This window comes from Aptenodytes forsteri, unplaced genomic scaffold, assembly GCF_000699145.1.
Source record: "Aptenodytes forsteri isolate BGI_AS27 unplaced genomic scaffold, ASM69914v1 Scaffold8, whole genome shotgun sequence".
NCBI lineage: Eukaryota > Metazoa > Chordata > Aves > Sphenisciformes > Spheniscidae > Aptenodytes > Aptenodytes forsteri.
The window spans coordinates 3,503,858-3,522,949 of NW_008796218.1; the positions used below are offsets into that span (position 1 = coordinate 3,503,858).

At 39.2% G+C, this 19,092-nt stretch overlaps 1 protein-coding gene across 1 annotated transcript in view; it reads left to right on the plus strand.

Annotated features, from left to right (window-relative positions):
• The window catches only part of ABCC8 (ATP binding cassette subfamily C member 8), an 89,992-nt gene extending 72,628 nt beyond the window's left edge, over nt 1-17,364 (plus strand). The window contains exons 28-40 of the mRNA XM_009288772.2: nt 539-696; nt 1,890-1,987; nt 2,269-2,275; nt 5,598-5,688; nt 7,133-7,246; nt 7,866-7,986; nt 8,148-8,278; nt 8,851-8,929; nt 9,803-9,911; nt 11,655-11,758; nt 12,535-12,668; nt 14,040-14,102; nt 17,139-17,364. Of these exons, the coding sequence (XP_009287047.1) occupies nt 539-696; nt 1,890-1,987; nt 2,269-2,275; nt 5,598-5,688; nt 7,133-7,246; nt 7,866-7,986; nt 8,148-8,278; nt 8,851-8,929; nt 9,803-9,911; nt 11,655-11,758; nt 12,535-12,668; nt 14,040-14,102; nt 17,139-17,276 (1,347 nt within the window). The 3' untranslated portion in view covers nt 17,277-17,364. The remainder of the gene's footprint in view (nt 1-538; nt 697-1,889; nt 1,988-2,268; nt 2,276-5,597; nt 5,689-7,132; nt 7,247-7,865; nt 7,987-8,147; nt 8,279-8,850; nt 8,930-9,802; nt 9,912-11,654; nt 11,759-12,534; nt 12,669-14,039; nt 14,103-17,138) is intronic.
• The last annotated feature ends 1,728 nt before the right edge of the window (nt 17,365-19,092 follow it).

A 19,092-nucleotide genomic window follows, 5' to 3' on the forward strand; every position in this document is an offset into this window, starting at 1 on the left:
TGAATTCCTCATCTTAAATGCACATTGAAAAACCATTTATTTGATTAAGATGCCCTGTATAGAAAAGGGAAGCGAAATCAGATCAATAGTGATATCCCCAAATTAAGAGGATCTACTTTTTTTAGAAGTGGGTAAACACATTCACTTGACACATATGAGCAAATGAAATGAAAAAAAGGCAAATGCTGTTGCCCAAAATAGAAATGACTGAAATTCAAATTATCAGTATTTGCCCCAGACTGCACTGCCAGTTCATAGGATCAGTGCAGACGCTGAAATTGTCTATTGCGTGCCATCTGTAATCCGTTGACATGAGGATTGTGGTCCACAATGCAGACGTGACGCAGGCCCACAGAAATCCCTTCAGACTTTCCCAAAACCCAGCAGTCAATTCAAAAGCAGACCTGTATGCTTAGTGCTTCAAATCCTCAATTTTTTTTTCCTTGTGTAAGTGAGAGAAAGGAAAATGAAATAATGCTGTTTTAAACTTGATATGTTACGGAAGATTCTGTGTGCTTATCCTTCTTTATCTATACAGCACATTCCAGCTACCCTGGAGTGCTTGAGTCGTTCCACATTGCTGTGTGTATCTGCTCTTGCTGTCATCTCATACGTCACACCAATGTTTCTCATTGCCTTGGTTCCCCTCGCAATCATGTGTTACTTCATACAGAAGTACTTCCGAGTCGCATCACGGTAAGAGCATAAACCAGTATTATTCTGGCAATAGAAACGTCTTCTACAATGCATGATTGCATAGCAGAATTGCAGTGCTGGAGAACTTGATGTTTAAATTCGGTCCTGTCAAAGCCATGGCCCTGTCTGAAAGTGAGCCAAATCCACTACAGTGAAAATGTGTCATTTTACCAAGTGCCTTTGTCTGCAGCTCTTTGAGCAGAACTTCTGGGAGGCCTGAGCAGGGTCTTTGTCCCTGATTGAAGTTTCTTAGAGTTCACAGGACACAAAAAAACAGCTGGATTCTGTCCTTCCCAAGGGCTGCGTGCTGGGTACGTCCAAGAAAATGTGGTGACAGAACAGGGAAACTGATGTCTGCCTATCCAATTGGAAGTGGAAATCTGTAAAGCCAGGGAGAGGCTGGAGAATGCTGCCCATTAAGGATCCAGCATGCAAGAGCATCCTCTTTTGTTCTGGGTGCCTTTTAGTTTTTAACAAGTTGAAAAATTTTAGCTATATCTGTGATTATTCTCCTTCTATGGTCATACAGCTCCCCCCCCCCCCCCCCCGCTGGCACTCAAGAAGCGTTTGCAGCAATGCTGCATTTATCCCTTCATGTACACATGGATCGAGAGGGAGTCTGCAACCAATTTACTTCCTGCTGGAAGGAACTGAGACTAAATAGAACTTCACCCCACATGTGCTTCCACTGATTTGATGACTACACATGAAATTAAGAAGCACAACCTAATGATGAGTGCAGGCTCTCCTTTACTGAGTGTATGAGTTATACTGTTAGCTCAGTGAGAAGTTGTGCTGTCATCTGGAGATAGAGAGGAAGTTGCCTTCTGCTTAGCTCGAGCTCTTATTTGCAGTATCCCATTAAATTTATATTCAGCATAGAGCCAGAATGGTGTTTAAATGAACAAACAATTGAGTATAAGAAATAGGAATATAGATGAAAAGAGGGAAGGCAGCAAAGGGAAAAGACCCATTCAGAACTCCAGCACTGTTTGTATTCAAATGTTAAAAGAAAAATCCTCCTGGGGTCTTCATTCCCTGCTCAGACATGCAGCACTGCTTTGAAATCTATCTGAACCTTACATATATAATTATTGTGATGATATTCCCTTTCACTCCCTGGGCCTGTTCCAAGAGAATAACTGCACAACAAAACTGGCTTTTTACGAAAATCTTTTCATAACCCTCTCCAGGGACCTGCAGCAGCTGGATGACAGCACTCAGCTACCATTACTCTCCCATTTTTCAGAGACTGTTGAAGGTCTTACAACGATTCGAGCCTTCAGGTATAGTTTTTTAAGAAACATACGTTACCTCGCTTTTGAATATCTACCTCTGATTCTGTTCTGCAATTGTGCAGTTATAAGTAATCGTTATTTGGATCACCTGGAAAATCCAGAGTCCCCAAAACACTGGTAAGGGGGAACTCCAAAACATTGAAGAATTCTAAGCATTTTGCATGTGAAGGAGTTACTGTAGAAAAACAAGCTAATGTGTGTCAGCTGCCCTGCGGTAACTCTCCGTACACTTGCACGCAGCCTGAAAAAAACTTGTGGGCAAATGTGATTTAAGAAGCTAAATTAGCTTGCAGTTACCACAGCATGCAGCGTGGCAGACTATGCACTTGGACAGTTTCCATGGAACAACTAATACGCACTAACTTGTTATGCCAGAGTAATTTGTGTATGAGTCGGTGTCCTGGTAAGATAAACTGTGCATGCTAGTGACTTCAGAGCATACAATAGCACCCTAAGTTATTTTTCAGGTTGCTAGCTGAAAATGTGGTGGTTGGTACTGATTTTGAAAATACACAAGCTGGAGATAGTCTTTCATCACCTGTTTTGATTCATTTTTCTGTCCACATAAGCTCCCAGGAGAGGAGCCCAGGAATACCTGATAATGTGCCTGCGTTGCGTATCTGTGTTACAAAAATGGCAGCCACACTGATACTAGTAGAGGTACCAATAAAACTGCTGCTGAGCTTACCAGCTGCTTTCCCTACACTGGTGCTATTCTTGTCTTTTCCCAGTTGACTCAAATGCTGTCAGCTGTCTTCCACACCCATCTCATCTAGATATGTCTACATGTTTTGTTGGTTAATTATTACTGTTACCATTCTGTCTTTGAAACGGTAGTGCTTTTTCCTCCTAACCTATAATGTTAATTTTATAATAGAAGTAATGCACGAAGTTAACTGTTCTTAAACTATTCTAAATAGGATATAAATAGCTTAATGAAAGAACAACCAGTTTAAGAGTTTGTTTATTTTTGACTGAAGGTAGCTTCTCGAAGAGTGGTAAACAGCGTAGTATTTTCCATTATTAATTACTGTTATTGGATATTTAATTCATTAAGTGCCAACAGTGGTTCTCTAGTTTGTAGCTATGTCTGTGTTCAGTTTTAAGGAAATTCAATTTCTCTTTTAACTGTTGCTTTTCTCATATATCCATATATTGTTCTACTTCATCAAGAGGATCTTTATAGTATTATGGCTGTATATTTTCAGGTGTTGATAAATAATATTCAATGCCATCTAGCTAATATTTTCAGTCATTCGGAGCATTGATTCTTCCCATCACCTTGAAATGAATTCCTCTGTCAAAGAATTGTGTTTGGTGTCTCCTTTTTCTTAAATCCTGCAGTAACTGATGCGTGTCTGACCCAACAGCCATGTGCATTCAGTAAGTTCTGTATTCCATCTGCCAGCCAGCCTCCCGCATCAGCTGGTAACCTAGCTATTTTTAGGACTGTGTAGCTTGTCAGCTGCCGAACATATTAGCAGGAGTGGAGTTTAGACTTGCTAGCCTGAGCATATATAAAAATAACACTAATTCAAGAATCCAGTCATAAAGTTAGGAGGTGCCAGTTGTTCCTGGAGTGTCCTTACCCTTGGTAACTCTCTGTCCTGCACTTACTCAGAATGCATAAGGAAAGAAATGTACAAAAAAATCCAGGGGGAGATCAAAGGCAGCTACTGCTGCAGCTATAAATACACCTTCAGCAGATGCCCTGGCCTGATTTATAGTTTGCTCTCTGGTACTTCAGATAGCATTGGTGCTAAATGATCAATAAAATGTAAATGTGAAGGCTTCTGCAAAGACTGGTCTGTATTCTGAGAGGCCTGGTAATCTGGGGACACTTTCTGAAGAGAAATTCTGATATTTCTGCAGTACTCCACCAACCGTGGTAACTTTGTCTGCATCCCCATTCCACGTGCATATGCATGACTGACTCATGATGCATACCTCACATCTTCTAAGGCATATCTGCATCACATAATACCTCATGGTATAGAGATATGAAAGTTAAATGTGACTGAATTGGTTCCAGAAGCAGTACAGCCATCTCTGTATGGTAGGGCACTGAGGGTAATTAGTCCTGAGGAAAGGCAGGGCTCACTAACTCTGACACTGCGTGACGCTAATGCTCGCTTTCAGGAGCAACCTTCCTAGGCTATGCAAACACACCAACATGCTCGGAGCCAGCCCAGGCCATTCTCCATTGCACACAGCAGACACATCTCCTATGTCTTGGCACATGGCGAACTTGTGAACAGCTAAATTATTTCCGCAAAGTGGCATTTATTTCTTTTCCTCAAAAGCATAAATGATTTATGTAAAGTTGTAACTTTATTTTACTGTACTCAGAAGGAGGATTAAGGTACTCGGCAGTGAACAAATTTGAAAGCTTCTCTAGGCCATGTACTTCATATTTAAACAAAACATTGTCATATCTTTCTCTCATATCAGTATAAGGAGAGCTGAGTTTATAAATAAGTAGTGCTTGTTGCAACCATAATAGCTAAGGATATAAATAGGGCAAAGTTTTATACAGGGAGATTAGCAAGTTTCTTAAACTTGCTAATGTAATAAAGGGGGAGAAAAGGCAAGCTTTGGGTGCTTAAACTAGATCTTCAGGCCTTCAAGCTTCTATTACTACCCTGGAAAAGGCTTTTGTGCCAGACCTCTCCTTTAATTATTGGTACACTTTATTATTAACATCACATTAATTTACACCTATGCAAATAAATATGCCCAGCTAAAAGGGGTGACTGGCTGACTTGCATGCTTGCCAAGACCCCTGTCTAAATAGGTGTAACAAGGAATCATCTTCCATACCTGCTGAATTCAAGGCAGAATTCAGTGATGAAGCTATTCTGATGAGTGGGTACAGATCCACTATAATAAACTGTAAACAGACCTATTCGCCATTAATCTTATTTTGCATTCTGTGGCTAATTCATTTGGGGCGAGGGGGATGACACACAGTTCTTTCCAGTCTGTTACTTTTTGTTGCACCATGTGCTTGGACTTTTATTTTCCAAAGTGCTCCATTTGTTTAGTGATAAGGACAAACGTGTTTGTCTAACACTGGAGCTACCATGACTGGAGGTACTTTGAATTTATACTTTATAAATGGTTACAATTTCTAGGCATTACAGTAATACAAATTTTAAAACTTGAGCTTATATGATTAACTTAGTGAGAAGAGGAACTGCATTCTGCAGTACTAATACTTATTTTCACGAGTACATGCATGTATTATTTCTCTCTCATATTTTTTTTTTTTGTTTCAGATTTGTCTCTCTTAGAGTTACCATGTAATAAAATACATTTAGAAGATGCCCAGTGTGATCCAAAGTCCCACACAGAGTTTCATCAGTGCAATAACATCCATTTACTCCTGAAGATACTTTACAAATACAGTTTGCATGTGTCTAATACAAGTCTACAGATGACGTCACTCTGAACTATTGATAGGCTGATTTAGACCCTGTGTCAAGCTGCCCATGAGCTATACCTCCAGAAATTAAATTTTATTTTTCATTTTCCAAGATCCCAAGGCTTGACCCTTTTTTCTTTTTTTTCTTTTTTTTTTTTTTTTTTTTTTTGTTGAAACACAAATTTTCAAAAACTTCTTGAATACACAGATTCCAACAACATCGCTTCCCTTTTCCTTACAGCTGCCAATCGCTGGCTGGAAGTCCGCATGGCAAGTACATTATTTTTGTGTATACGCAACGAATTTATTTTACTTCATTCCAAGCAATCTGATGAGGCATCCAACAGTTATCCAGCCTCATCTGGGTTTCAAAGCTATACCTTTATCCTTTATATCTATATCTCTCTATCTGTAATGAACATGTGCCCAACCCATCCTGGAAATTGAATAGAGTACAAATTTTCCCCATAGCCTGCAGCTGTTTATCCAAGACAAGAGTAGTTTTTATAGGTCACACTGGCTCCTCTGTGTGTGAAGAGTGATCAGAGCTGGTTGAGCTGTGCCGCCAGCCAGGATGCCTTTATGGGATCGTGTCAGTCAGTGTCAGCAGGCCTTTGCCTTGTGGCTCCCCAGGAACATTTCAACATCCTGGAAGCTCTCTTAATAAGCAGAAGGGCGCAGACAGGTTTGTGCCTGTTTTGGGTCATCTGGAGAATGCCAAAGATACTCAGGTTGCTCGTTTCCCTAGAGTGCTCAGTAAAGTGGCCTGGCACAAGAAATTATTTATTAAAAATAATTCCTTGAGAAGCAAATCAAGGAATTTTATGTTGTGGATGGTGATATTTGTATCAGGCTTTGTTAGATACAGGTGTAGTACCGCTGTTGTGGTAACATGGGCTCCTTTTATATGTGCTAAGTGTATGTTAACTCATATTTCATGTCCCACTCTATACCTCCATTTTGGACTCCATTTTAGCTGGTACCTTAAATTCAGATATTCAGATATTGAGTATGACTGAAATAAAATGTTATTAGCCTTTTATATATTCAGTCCTAGACCATCTGAAGTTCCTAATTCTGATCATTGCCTGTATCACTAAATAGTGCAAACACAGACGAGTGACAATTTCCCTCCTACAGAGTTCATTTTCTAGTCTGTTACATAATTTTACTCAAAGACTTGTTTGTAGGAAGTCAAATCACTAATGATTTAAATTAAAGCAGCAAAAGCCTATCGTGGGTGGACACAGTCCAACTAATAGGTACATGCTGTGCAAGAGCAGCTTGTTTGAACAAATATGGGTGGTAGTCCCCCAGCAGCAACTGCAGTGCCTCCCAGCAGTTGATCATCAGCCACAGGGAGGATCCACTCACAGAGGGGATCACGTGAACATTTCCCTCCTACCCCAGGTAACATCAGCTGCACAGTTTCAGCCACCTCCATTACATGCTTAAGATATCTGTGTTGACTTCTCCAGAAGAAGACTAGAAGTGTTAGTACAACTCCTTCTGTGTACAACAGTGTTTCCAAACAGCACAGCCATGCTAAAAACAGTGAGAACAGGTTCCTAGGCAGGGTCTGTATGGAGTTTTCTGGTGTTTTCTGCCTGTATTTCAAACTGTGCAATGGGTTTGTTATTTGGTATGCAAAGTTATGAGAACGTTTTAATCATTTGTAGACTTATAGTGATGGAGCTTATTCATATTCCTTCAGGAGTACATTGGAGCATGTGTGGTGCTCATAGCAGCTGTCACTTCTATTACCAGTTGCCTGTATAGTAAACTCTCTTCAGGACTTGTAGGCTTGGGACTAACCTATGCTCTTATGGTAAGAATCTCAGGACCGTTTTTGTCTCTCCCAAATGTTTTTTTGTAATTCTTCAGGGCACAAAGATGAACAGGAAGATCGAAGGTGTCTATACTTCCGTAGTGGGTACTGTAACATCACTGAAACCATGTGTTAACTTCAGTTCACATTCAATGGTTGACATATTTCAGTGTATGCTTTCTTCAGTTTTTAGGTAAAATATTCACTGAAGTGTTAGTTCAAATACGTCAACAAAACATGGCCAAGTTGCATCATATTTTTTTATATTGTCTTCCATTGTGAAGAATATTTTTTCAGTGCATCAATTGTAATTGTGCCCTGGTACATCATTCTAGACTGTCAAACCTTAAGCTACCACCTGTCTTTACAGTTCCCCTCCCTCTTTTCTGTTTGTGTAGATCAGATCTCCGTAGTACCAAAGTATCTGTGTACTGCAGTTAGGGAATTTAACCTTTAGTCATTGTTGTCACCCAGTTGATGTGTACCATACAGTTCATTCACAACTTCAGCTTACTAAGGCTGAACAAGTGTTACTGTGGAGGAGTAAAAACTGCATGCTGGTCAAATGTTGCAAACTACTAAAAATCTGAAATTTAGTAGTGTATTTGCTTTACATCAGGTGTCTAACTATCTGAATTGGATGGTTCGTAACCTGGCTGACATGGAGATCCAGCTGGGTGCAGTGAAAAGAATCAATGGCCTTCTCAAAACTGAAGCTGAAAATTACGAAGGGCTCCTTTGTAAGTGCAGTTTTGTGCAGCATGCAGACAGAGCTTGCTGAAATTTTAATGATTTTGCAGTGTATTACCATGAAAAACATAGTAAATCACTTGATGAGCTGATGAATTTATTATGAGAGGGTTGATTTTTTGGGTTTTTTTCCCCTGTGCTCCTGGTACAGCTTCCTCACAGATTCCCCAGAACTGGCCAGACAGAGGGGAGATCCAAATCCAGAACCTCAGTGTCCGATATGACAGCAACTTAAAGCCAGTGCTAAAGCATGTCAATGCCCACATCTGTCCAGGACAAAAGGTAAAGAGCTGCAGTGATTCCGAGAAGCTCTTTAGACTAGCACATCATAGAAATCACAAAGTTGAAAAAACATACCACAGTATGTTTTGATGACTGAATTACAGAATTTTTTCTCTAAAAGAATGTAGTGCACTGGAAAGGAGTCTGTGGGTTTCTTAGTTTGGTGTGTTTAGCCATACGTTAGAGTGAGAAGTTAGCAGTACACACCACTTCTCAGTATCCCAGTGCCCTGCTGTCAGCGCACAGTACCAAAAGAAGTGACAGTGACCCCTTACTGTGTTAGACCTACTTTCCATCATTCCCATGTGGCTCTCTTGCCTTTATTCCCATTGTTGCCACTCTCCTGTTGTTCCTGTATATAGGACTGGCCTTGATTTATCCCTAAATGCTCAGACCCCTAAAGACAAAGAGTGAACTTAGGGATTCTGTTATGGCCAGTTCAGTTTGAACTGTCAGGAGGACATGAGGATCATGTGGATCATAACAGCTCCTCCATCCACTCGTCTTAAGTGTCAAATACAGACATTATCCATTTCCGCTCACCTGACGTTCATCTGCTTTCTGTGTCACAGATTGGGATTTGCGGCCGAACAGGCAGTGGAAAATCTTCATTCTCTCTTGCATTTTTCAGAATGGTTGACACTTTTGAGGGTAAGGTTACACTTTTGCATATTGGTCAAGCTTAGGTCCTGAAGGTGCCTTGATAGTCCTTTCCTTAACAGCAGCAGCTTTGAAGTGCCATTTTTGAATCTGCAGGACACACTCTGGCCTTGTTTAAATACCTGTCACCTAACAGCTGTGCCATTGATAAGCTGGATCAATAAAATTCTACTTGACAGAAGCAAAAGTCCTTTTGTGCTGTTAAATCACAACAGTAGGAGCAAACCATAAAAGGGGAAGGTGTTCAAGTACAATGAAGGATCCACGCACAAGGCACAGATAGGACCCACTGGGCCCAGAAAACTCAGCAACTGGGGATTGCAGTGTGGCCTGCTGCCCTGGAATTTCCTGCCACATTTCCTGCTATGTGTGCCATGTCCATGTGCCTCATGGAGTGTCTTCCTGTGCATCTCAAAAAAATTTAGCCTCGGTTTCCCAGCCGCATCGCCCACAGGGCCCTTATGCAGAGCCAGACAGTTGTACTTGGAGATAAAATTTCCAAGTGCTCAATAGTAATTTGGCTTTTTGAAATGCTTTTTCCCCCTGCTAACTAGTCTCTGGTTGAAGTAACCTCTTACCTTCTTGCTTGATAGATGTTTATAATGGTCAAGCAGATAAGTAGTGTGTCTCATCATTCACAAAATATTACAGGTATACTTCATATTCCTCCCAGCTGAGGCTTAGTCTCAAGACAGTTGTGCTTGCTGCTTAACCAAAACTTGTTTCATTAGTGAATAAGGAGATAAGCAATTCAAGGCCTGTTCCTGCCCTACTGTATTGCGAGCTGAAAGTGAGCCATGTCTTTGCCAGCAGCTGTGTGGCGTAATAAACAGTCTAGCAGACTATCCATTTTCTTTTGAATAGGAAGGATTATCATTGATGGTATAGATATCGCGAAGCTCCCCTTACAGACATTGAGATCCAGGCTGTCAATCATTCTCCAAGATCCTATTTTATTCAGCGGAACAATCCGGTAAGCATTAAGCACCAGCAATAAAAAACATATAATCACTTATATGCCATTATATATTATAATCATACCATATAGTGACTTTTACAGAATTGCTGATAGCAAACTGTTCAATTCCGGTCTCCTCAGTTGGAGTAGGGAGGATCACTGCCTTCTGTCCGTGCTTTTTACCCACCCCTGCCAGACTGCACCTTCCCAGTGCCTGAGCCTGGTCAGCACGCTGTCGGCAGAAGGCATCCCATGCCTGGGAAGTAGGGAAAGTCACTATTTATTCCTCCAGGATTGAGCAATCAGTTTAGCTCACTGATCAAATACCCATAACCACCCAGCACTTCTTGAAACCTTCGTTCTCCTACATCTATTTTCATCTGTCTGCCTTAAAAAATAAGATGGAAAAAATGCAGACTAAAGAACTAATGTAGAAAAAGAGGAAGCAATAGAACAATATGAGAAGTACTGGGGGAGGTCTGGGCTATTATATCCTGGAGCCTCTGTCTGTGTTGCTCTTCTAGTCTTTGAGATGTTCTTTCATCTGTGAGAGTATCTGTGAGAATCCTCTTTCTCTGAGAGGATGATGCAGTAGAAACAGTGGCAAAAAGCTCCACAGTTTCCAAAAAATGTCCTTCCCTATGTCTGTGGCATTTACCTTAGAAAGGAACAGTACAATCCTCAGTGCAGAGTTACATCACCTGCAGTTACAGTTTCTACATAAAAGTCATTAGAGTTCACTGAAAATGATACAGGCTTCTGTGGTTTGCTGACTCCACATTAATACAGATCCTAAGATTATCTCCTGAACTTGCCTGAACAGAGCATGATTCATTCATGTCAGAAGATGAGGTGACTGTATACCTTTGTTTTATTAATGAACCTATTAAAAAATTTATTTAGGCCAGCATCAGTCATTCACAGCACATACAGTAGGAGTAAAAAGTAAAAATAAAAAGTGTTACGCACCATTGAATCTTTTATTTCTGATTATCATTCTACATATTAACATGATATAAGACTCACATTTGTTGCTATCATTTCTGGGCTACAGCAAGCTACAATAACATTCATCTGTTCATAAATCCAAATTTTGTTCAGTTGCAGTGAAGACTTGCATTTCATAATTCAGTATGAAGCTTGATTGTTCTGTTTAGCATTTCTATAGCAGTAAAGAACAAAGAGACATTGGATTTTAAAGGAGAGATGGTAGAATTTTGGCCTTTGTTAAAAAATGAATGTTAATTTAAACTGATTATATTCACAGTTTTTTTTCTTCAGAGCTTTTTCTTGTAAAACGTGAGAATTTCTTTACTTCATTCAGAACAAAATAAATTCTGAAACCACAAAGATATCTGCAGAACAGGAAGCTTCTCCCGTTAAAAAATGAATGTTAATTTAAACTGATTATATTCACAGTTTTTTTTCTTCAGAGCTTTTTCTTGTAAAACGTGAGAATTTATTTACTTTATTCAGAACAAAATAAATTCTGAAACCACAAAGATATCTGCAGAACAGGAAGCTTCTCCCGTTCTGCTCAACTGAAAGAGTCAAATTTTGTTCTTAATCACATTGGTATGAATGTTGACCATGTCTGCAAAATTCAGTGGATTTATACCAATGATAGATCAGAATCAGGCCCAGATCTTTAGCATATAATTCTGATTATTTGCAAGTTTGTTTCTAAGCACACTAAAAGAAGAAATACATTGCAGAAGTTTATATTGACTGATATTCTTGAATTACACCTAACTGTAGGTTTAACTTGGACCCTGAGAAGAAGTGCACTGACAGCATGCTGTGGGAAGCATTGGAAATAGCACAGCTCAAGCATGTGGTGAAAGCGCTCCCTGGGGGCCTAGGTAATAAGACTTCCTTCTTGAGAAGATTGCTTCCAGTGTTCACAACGTTGCTGTTTCACATTTACTATTTATTAAAAAGGTAGTTGCTGAAGAAAAAGCTTTTTAGGTTTACGAAAGGTGACAAAAAGTGCTTGCCTGCAGGCAAAGGTCCTATATCCATCTAACTCCCTTACCAGCTGCACCTGTGGGGCAGAATCCTGTTTCTGTTCAAATCAATGGTAAAATTATTATTTTATTTCAGTATGTCTTCGTTATGAAGCATGGAGGTTTACAGGTCTTGTGAATTCAAATAAGGTGTCAACAAGTGAGGTGTTGTCTAGAATATGTTCTTTTGTATTTTCCAGTAGTCGTGTCCAGGGAGGAAGGTTTCAAAAGCTTAAAGGTGTGAATCATTTGGCCATGCAAAAAACCCCCCAAAACAACAAAAAAACCCCAAACCTTAAAAATGGTAAAGAAATGATGGATGCCACTTTGACAGGGGGATGCAGTGTCCTAGACTGCACATGTTCCAGAGAAACTTGCTCTTAAACATCCTTAGCTACTTTGATGTCTAATAGATACAAAGAATATAGTGAGACAGAAGTATTGGTTGTTTTGAACAATGGAAATGAAACAGGCAAAATTGGGCCACCAGCAGCTGTAGACCTAGGAAATGTTACTTTGAAAATCGTTATGCTCAAAGTGAGTCATTATCTTCCAAGCATATGCTCTACTCTGATCTGACCCTCTCATACACGCACACCCCATAAATACTGTTTTTGCTATATCATTTCCAGATGCTATAGTCACAGAAGGGGGTGAAAACTTTAGCCAGGGCCAAAGACAGCTGTTCTGCCTAGCAAGGGCTTTTGTGCGGAAGACGAGCATCTTCATCATGGATGAAGCCACAGCATCTATTGACATGGCAACAGTGAGTTTGGAGCGTTTCTGATTTCTTGCTTTCCTTGGGAGGAAGACAACTGCTAATATGCGAAGAAAAAGGTGGAAAGCAATTCTATCTACTCTGTAATATGCTTACGCCATATTTAGTGCAGACGTGTTTACAAGTCCAGGTAGTTGTGAGTCATTGCTAACTAATCTAAAGAGTTTTTAAATCATTTCACTAGGGGTTTAATAGTTATTCCAGCATTGCTTGCATTAGGAAAATGAAGCAGGTTATTTTCATTGGCAATTTGATTTCCTAAAGTACACAAAGCTTTGGAAGGTCAGCTGGGACGGTCAGTGAAGGGCAAATTGGCAAGCAGACAAATTCCCCCAGCATGGTGGATAGGACAAGTCAGGAGGTTAGAAGGCTTGAAAGTAGAGCCAGGGAAATAAACAGAGGCATAGAAAAGACATACTGGATTATTGCATTAATTGCCTGAAATTTCTAGACAGGGGTTAAACCACAAAATAATAGTGCACTGACTGGATTTTAGCCAAATAGAACAGTAGGTTCTTACGATTTTTTTTTCCTCTCTTCCGTTGTTATGAGAAATGTTTCGGTCGTCTTTATTCTGTGAGTAAAGAATATAATTGGAGGGGTTTATTATAATAGCTATAATTTTTAGAACTGTAAAATGTTAGTGTGTTGGGTGTCAGTAACATTGGGAATTATACCGTACACAGCCCAGTTAAAACACATTTTGAATTTTGACGCATTAAGGATATAGTTCCTCCATTGAGATACATATCTAAAGAACAGATAATACCTTTATTTGCTATCTCTGCTAGTGAAATTTCTAGGCAGTTTGGTACACAACAACACGTTTCCTAAATAGCAAAGGATGATTACTTGTTGAGTGAGAACTATGTATGTTAAGACCATCTTAAATATCATCTCCACTGTTAAATATGCCAGGTACAGCACACTCCTTTGCTTATCGCTGCCACCCCTTGGTGTTAGATGTCCCCAGTGTGCTGGGACATTCCTAGGATTCCAGCAGGGTGAAGAACGCACCACCGAGGCACTAGCATGCAGGCAGCCTGGCAGCACCCTCAATCCACCTTTGACTTCCTCACCGTAAAACTGAGGTCAGGATAGCAGGGGTTTGGGAGCCAGAGCACAGCTCTTGTGTGCGCTGAAGCCCAGGGGCAGTGGGGGTGGCAGGAGCAAGCAGGGCTGTCTAACTGGAGACCAGGCTCTGACTTAGTTCTGACATGTAGTTAATTTTTCATTTCTGCAATGAAGGATCAATAAAAGCATGGAATAATCAGTGGTTACTTAAGCCTACTTAGTGTCTGTGTGTCTATCATGTAACTTCTGTTGTTTGAAAAGCAACAACTGTTTTTCTTTACATAGGAGAACATACTCCAGAAGGTAGTCATGACTGCGTTTGCTGACCGTACTGTGGTTACAATAGCAGTAAGTACAGTCTCTGCTGCTGTTCTAATGCAAACAAGAATCAGAAGTACTGCATTAGTCAATTCTTGTCAATGTTAATAAATGTGTTAATTTGGCCATTAATCTTTTTTTAATGCAGTGTTTAAGTGTAAGCTTTCTTTTCCATTTTAAACTACTTTCTTATTTAAATACATAACAACAGCTTCTTAAATGTGTTGTGTGATGCTAAGTCTGATTGCTTTTACAGGCATGTAATGTAAGTATGCAGTCTATTTTCTGTTACCCATTTTAGGCTAATTTAAAACATAATATGACTTTGACTACTGTGAAATCTAAGAATAAGTTTCATCAAGCTACAGTAATCATTTAACTAAGGACAAATAAAATTGTGCGATAGTTCTCCCAATGGATAAAGCGATTATGTTTCAGAATTTAAACAAATAAACGAGACTCTTACTAACTTCCAAAAATAAATATTCCATCCCTGTTGACAGTGATTGAATTTAAGTTTGCATATTCTTGAAGTGATTATACACAGATCTTGAGTATCTATAAAAAAAATTGTTTATGAAAGAGATTTGACCTGAATCAAAGCAGTTGGCTCAACAGATATGTCAGAAGCAATACATATCTTTCAGTCCTCTATTTTCTAAAAATACACATATTTCAGGGAGGTGAGAAAAAGTCATTATGCTTCTTAACATTTAAAAATTAAACACAAGTCAAGAAATCCATGCTCAGGAATCTTACAGCATCTTTTTATTTTTACCTAGCAAATGTGTAATAGAAAACCTGATTTATCTTATGGTATCCATTTGGTGTGTCGTTATTAAAAAAGCAAAGGAATCATAAGCATAAAATTTCCTGACTTCTCTGCATGAAAATTCTGAGTTGCACTGCATTTTGCATTTATGTATCTTTTTCAGTTTGGGGATAGGCTGAGAAGGTTTTATTCGTCTTTCACTCTCTTAGTGAGTTTTAAACTGCACAGTTCAAAAAACCAGCATTTTGGAATAAACTTACTTTGAATGTTTTTACTTCCAAATGTAAATGTGGTTTACAGCAGGTGGGTTTGTATTCAAAATTCTCTATAATAGAAACATAATATGGTGGTTTGGGGGGAGAGGGTTGGGTAGTGGTTTGGTTTTCGGTTTGGTTTTGTTTTGTTTTTCAGAGAAATCCATATATTCCTAATTTGTACTTAAGAAGAACAGGAATAGTATAGTATTGGGTCTGTATTATCGTCTGTTACTTTACCAGGATGGCAGCACTGATTGCGTTATACTGAAAGAGATCAGACAACAAGGGCAGCAAGTACAACTGGAATGTGATATTTCAGTCCCCTCCCCCTGCCCGTGGACTGGGTAAATGTCACAGAAGGACTGCAGCAGAGATGAGATTTGTAGATGCCATCAGTGATTATTTCATGGAACATCTGGCTAGGAAGCCACAGATGGAAATACAGGAGTTGTTTTGGTACTGAGGGTGCCTAAGATCTGATTGGGAACCTTATGGGTGAAGAGTGACTGTGTAACAGGGACCACAGTATTCTGAGATTAAATATCCCTGCAGGAGTAATGCAGACCCAAAAAATCCAATGCAGTTACACTCAACTTTAAAAAGTGGAATTCTGCAAAAATGAGGAGGCTTGCTAAAAACAAAACCCAAAAATAAATGGGGGGGGAGAATCTAAAAGAGGAAGCGAAGAAAATTTAATCTACAGGGATCGTGGAAATTACTGAAGGATTTTATTAAAAAAATCCCAGAGCCAATGCATGCTATTTATTAGGAAAGGCTTGAGTAAGGATAGAAAGAAGCTGGTATGGCTAAACAAATAGACTATTAGAAACAAGAAGGCATTCTTGTAAAAACTGAACCCAGAGCCAAATAAAGAAAACAGAAATGATCATAAGTTCTGGCATGTTACATGTGAAAATGCAATAAGGCAGGCCAAAAAAAAAAGTATGAGAGCAGCTTCTGGAAGCCATCAAAACTAATAATGAATCCATGAATCCCTGAAACACACCGGGAGCAAGAAGTCTGTCAAACTATGGGGACATTTGATGATCAATACATGAAAGGAATGCTCAGGAAAAATAACGGTATTGCAGAAAAGCTAAATTAATTATTTTCAGTATTCACTGTGGAAAAAACTGGGGAGGTTTCTTCCTAATAAATTAATCAAATGTTAGGGCTTACTAGGAAAAGGGTAGAGAACGAAAAAGAAAACATCATACCACTGTATAAGTCCATAGTTCGCACATACCTTGAATACTGTATGTAGTTCTAGTCTCCTCATCCCCAGAATGACATGTTACAACTGAAAAATGTTGAGAAGCATGAGGATGATTGGAGGTGTAGAACTGCTCCTTAAGGGGAGCAGCCGAGTAGCCTAGGCCTCTGCTGCCTGGAAGAAGGACAACATAAGGACATGTGAGAGAGGTCTGCAAAATCAGGAGGCAAGGGGGAAGAGGCATCAGATGAAGCTCTGAGCAGTGAGGCCCAGAGCATACAAAAGGTGGTACTTGTTCATGCAGTGGGGAGCAAGCCTGGAAAAATCTTTTCCAAAAGATGTGGATGCAAAACATTTATGAAAGCTCAAGAGAAGACGTGGGCGAGGTCTTAGAAGAGAGTTCTATTGAGTTTTACAAACAGACAAACCACACCAAGCTCGGGAACCCCCCTGATCTAGACGTAGCCCAGGACTGGGAGAGTACCCGCATGCAGTACCGCACTCGCTTGCCCTGTTCCCACTCTTCCTGGCTACCTTCCTGTGGCAACGCTTGGTGGCAGGACTCAGGGCTAGGGACATTGTAGTCTGAACTCATATGACGATTCATACTCAAGTATCTATGTGCAATTTAGGTACTTGAACATCCACGTGGCTCTTGGTCTGTATATTTATCTGCAGCATTTGCACAGTAAATTAGGATGAAAAGTAGCATAACTAGCCTTAATCAAACTTGAACTTGATAGGAAAATTAATTTCTGGAAGTATGTCTTATCCTGGAATATATTTGATACACTGAACTGGCATTTTGTTTATTTGTTTTTCAGCACCGTGTGCACACGATCCTCAATGCAGATTTGGTTATTGTAATGAAGAGAGGGGTTATTTTGGAATATGACAAGCCTGAGGTTCTGCTAGAACAAGATGACAGTGTCTTTGCTTCTTTTGTACAAGCAGATAAGTAATAAAAATAAATGAAGCATTTTAAAGTACAATTGTATTATTTTCTAAAAATGTAAAATACCTGTAAATAAATATTATTTCATAATAAATTGATTTTTTCCTTTTTTAATAAAATGAGCCATTTTTCTCCATCTGAAACATTAAAGAATTATCCATGTAATTGTATTATTCTAAAAATGTAAAATACCTGTAAATAAATATTATTTCATAATAAATTGAGTTTTTCCTTTTTTAAATGAGCCATTTTTCTCCATCTGAAACATTAAAGAATTATCCATGTACTTACTTTTTTTGTATACTACTCCTCCTCTTCTTTTTATTTGCTACCAAAGAATCATGAAATATGGTTGAAACTAACTAAATGGGTGAAATATGACAGGATACACATCAAACAAACATAGCCAGCAACGAGTTCTTATGTAACTCTTAAACCTCTCCTGTCATTTTATTAACATGTTATTTTTTTTATGCGTCATAGTCCTACTGTAGATAACACTCATGACTGACTAAATGCAGAAGGGAAAAATTATATACCAAAGGTATTTCTCACAAGCGTGTATCTCTTTTAATCATATGACTCTGTAAAGCTTTAAAATCTAAATATAAAATCTATAAAACTTTTTTTATACTGTGGTTTATTGATAGTGCCTGTGTCTCTTGGTGTCTCCTTTAATACCTTTCAGAAATTAATCACAATCTGATTCCTTTAGTCTTTCTTAGGTTGCCTCACCTCTACCCCCATTGAATCATATTATACTGATTCCAAATGGGATTGAGCCAGACTCCCTCCCAAACTGTGAGGAAGCTAAGAGGAGGCAGGCTGTGATTAAAGTATCAGTGTTTAATGCACTCTGTTTCCAGACCAGTACAGACATACCAATTCATCTGGAAATTATCCCTCCAAATCTGGTAAATAAACCTTTCACTGTACCTCAGAGCCATGACAGCTTGACTCATTGTCTCCTAGTCTCACATATTTCACCCACTGTCACATTGTTTCTAGATTCACTGTGATCCTTACAAATAAATTCTGTATGCTTATTAAGATAACTTGTAATTATCCTAATTTGGCTGGACAACTACTTATCCCTGCCCTATTGATTCCTTGTGACAATCATTCCAGGATTTATTAATTGCTGAAGGGTTAGGATGTCAATGACCCAACAGAAGGCTACAATGAATCTTTCACCATTATTCTTTTTATAGCAACTTTGGCTTTACATCCATTTTTGTCCTCTTCCCCTTTTTGAAGAATTCGTAGCACTTGGGAAAAGTCCTTTCTCTTTTTTCTCTCTTTAGCCTGCTCAATTAATTTGGAATCTGTTTTTTAAAGGCTTTATTTTCTAGAAAAAGACATCTCGGAGTTCTCATGGGATACATGATATTTTTAATGCATTACTTCTCTTCTAGCACAGCAGCAGAGAGCAAGGAAACTGAAGAACTGTTGTTGCTGTTCAAGCAGTGTTACCAGTTCCACAGCAGAGTATTTGCAGCATCTGCCTGCTGTTATTTGTGCAATGCTTAAGGGCATTAAACTGGGGCCAGAGAAGATGTAACCAACAGGAGAGTGTAGGACGAACAACAATAAAAGTGGGGAGGTAGAATACAGTTATGCAGATTAAATGTATAATCTCGTTAGGTCGTGCAGAGAGGAAATGAGAAAAGCAAAAGCCCAGCTAGAACGCAATCTGGCCGCTGTTGTTAAAGACAACAAAAAATGTTTTTACAAATATATTAATGACAAGAAGAGAGCCAAGGAGAATCTCCATCCCTTATTGGATGCGGGGGGGAACATTGTCACTGAGGATGAGGAAAAGG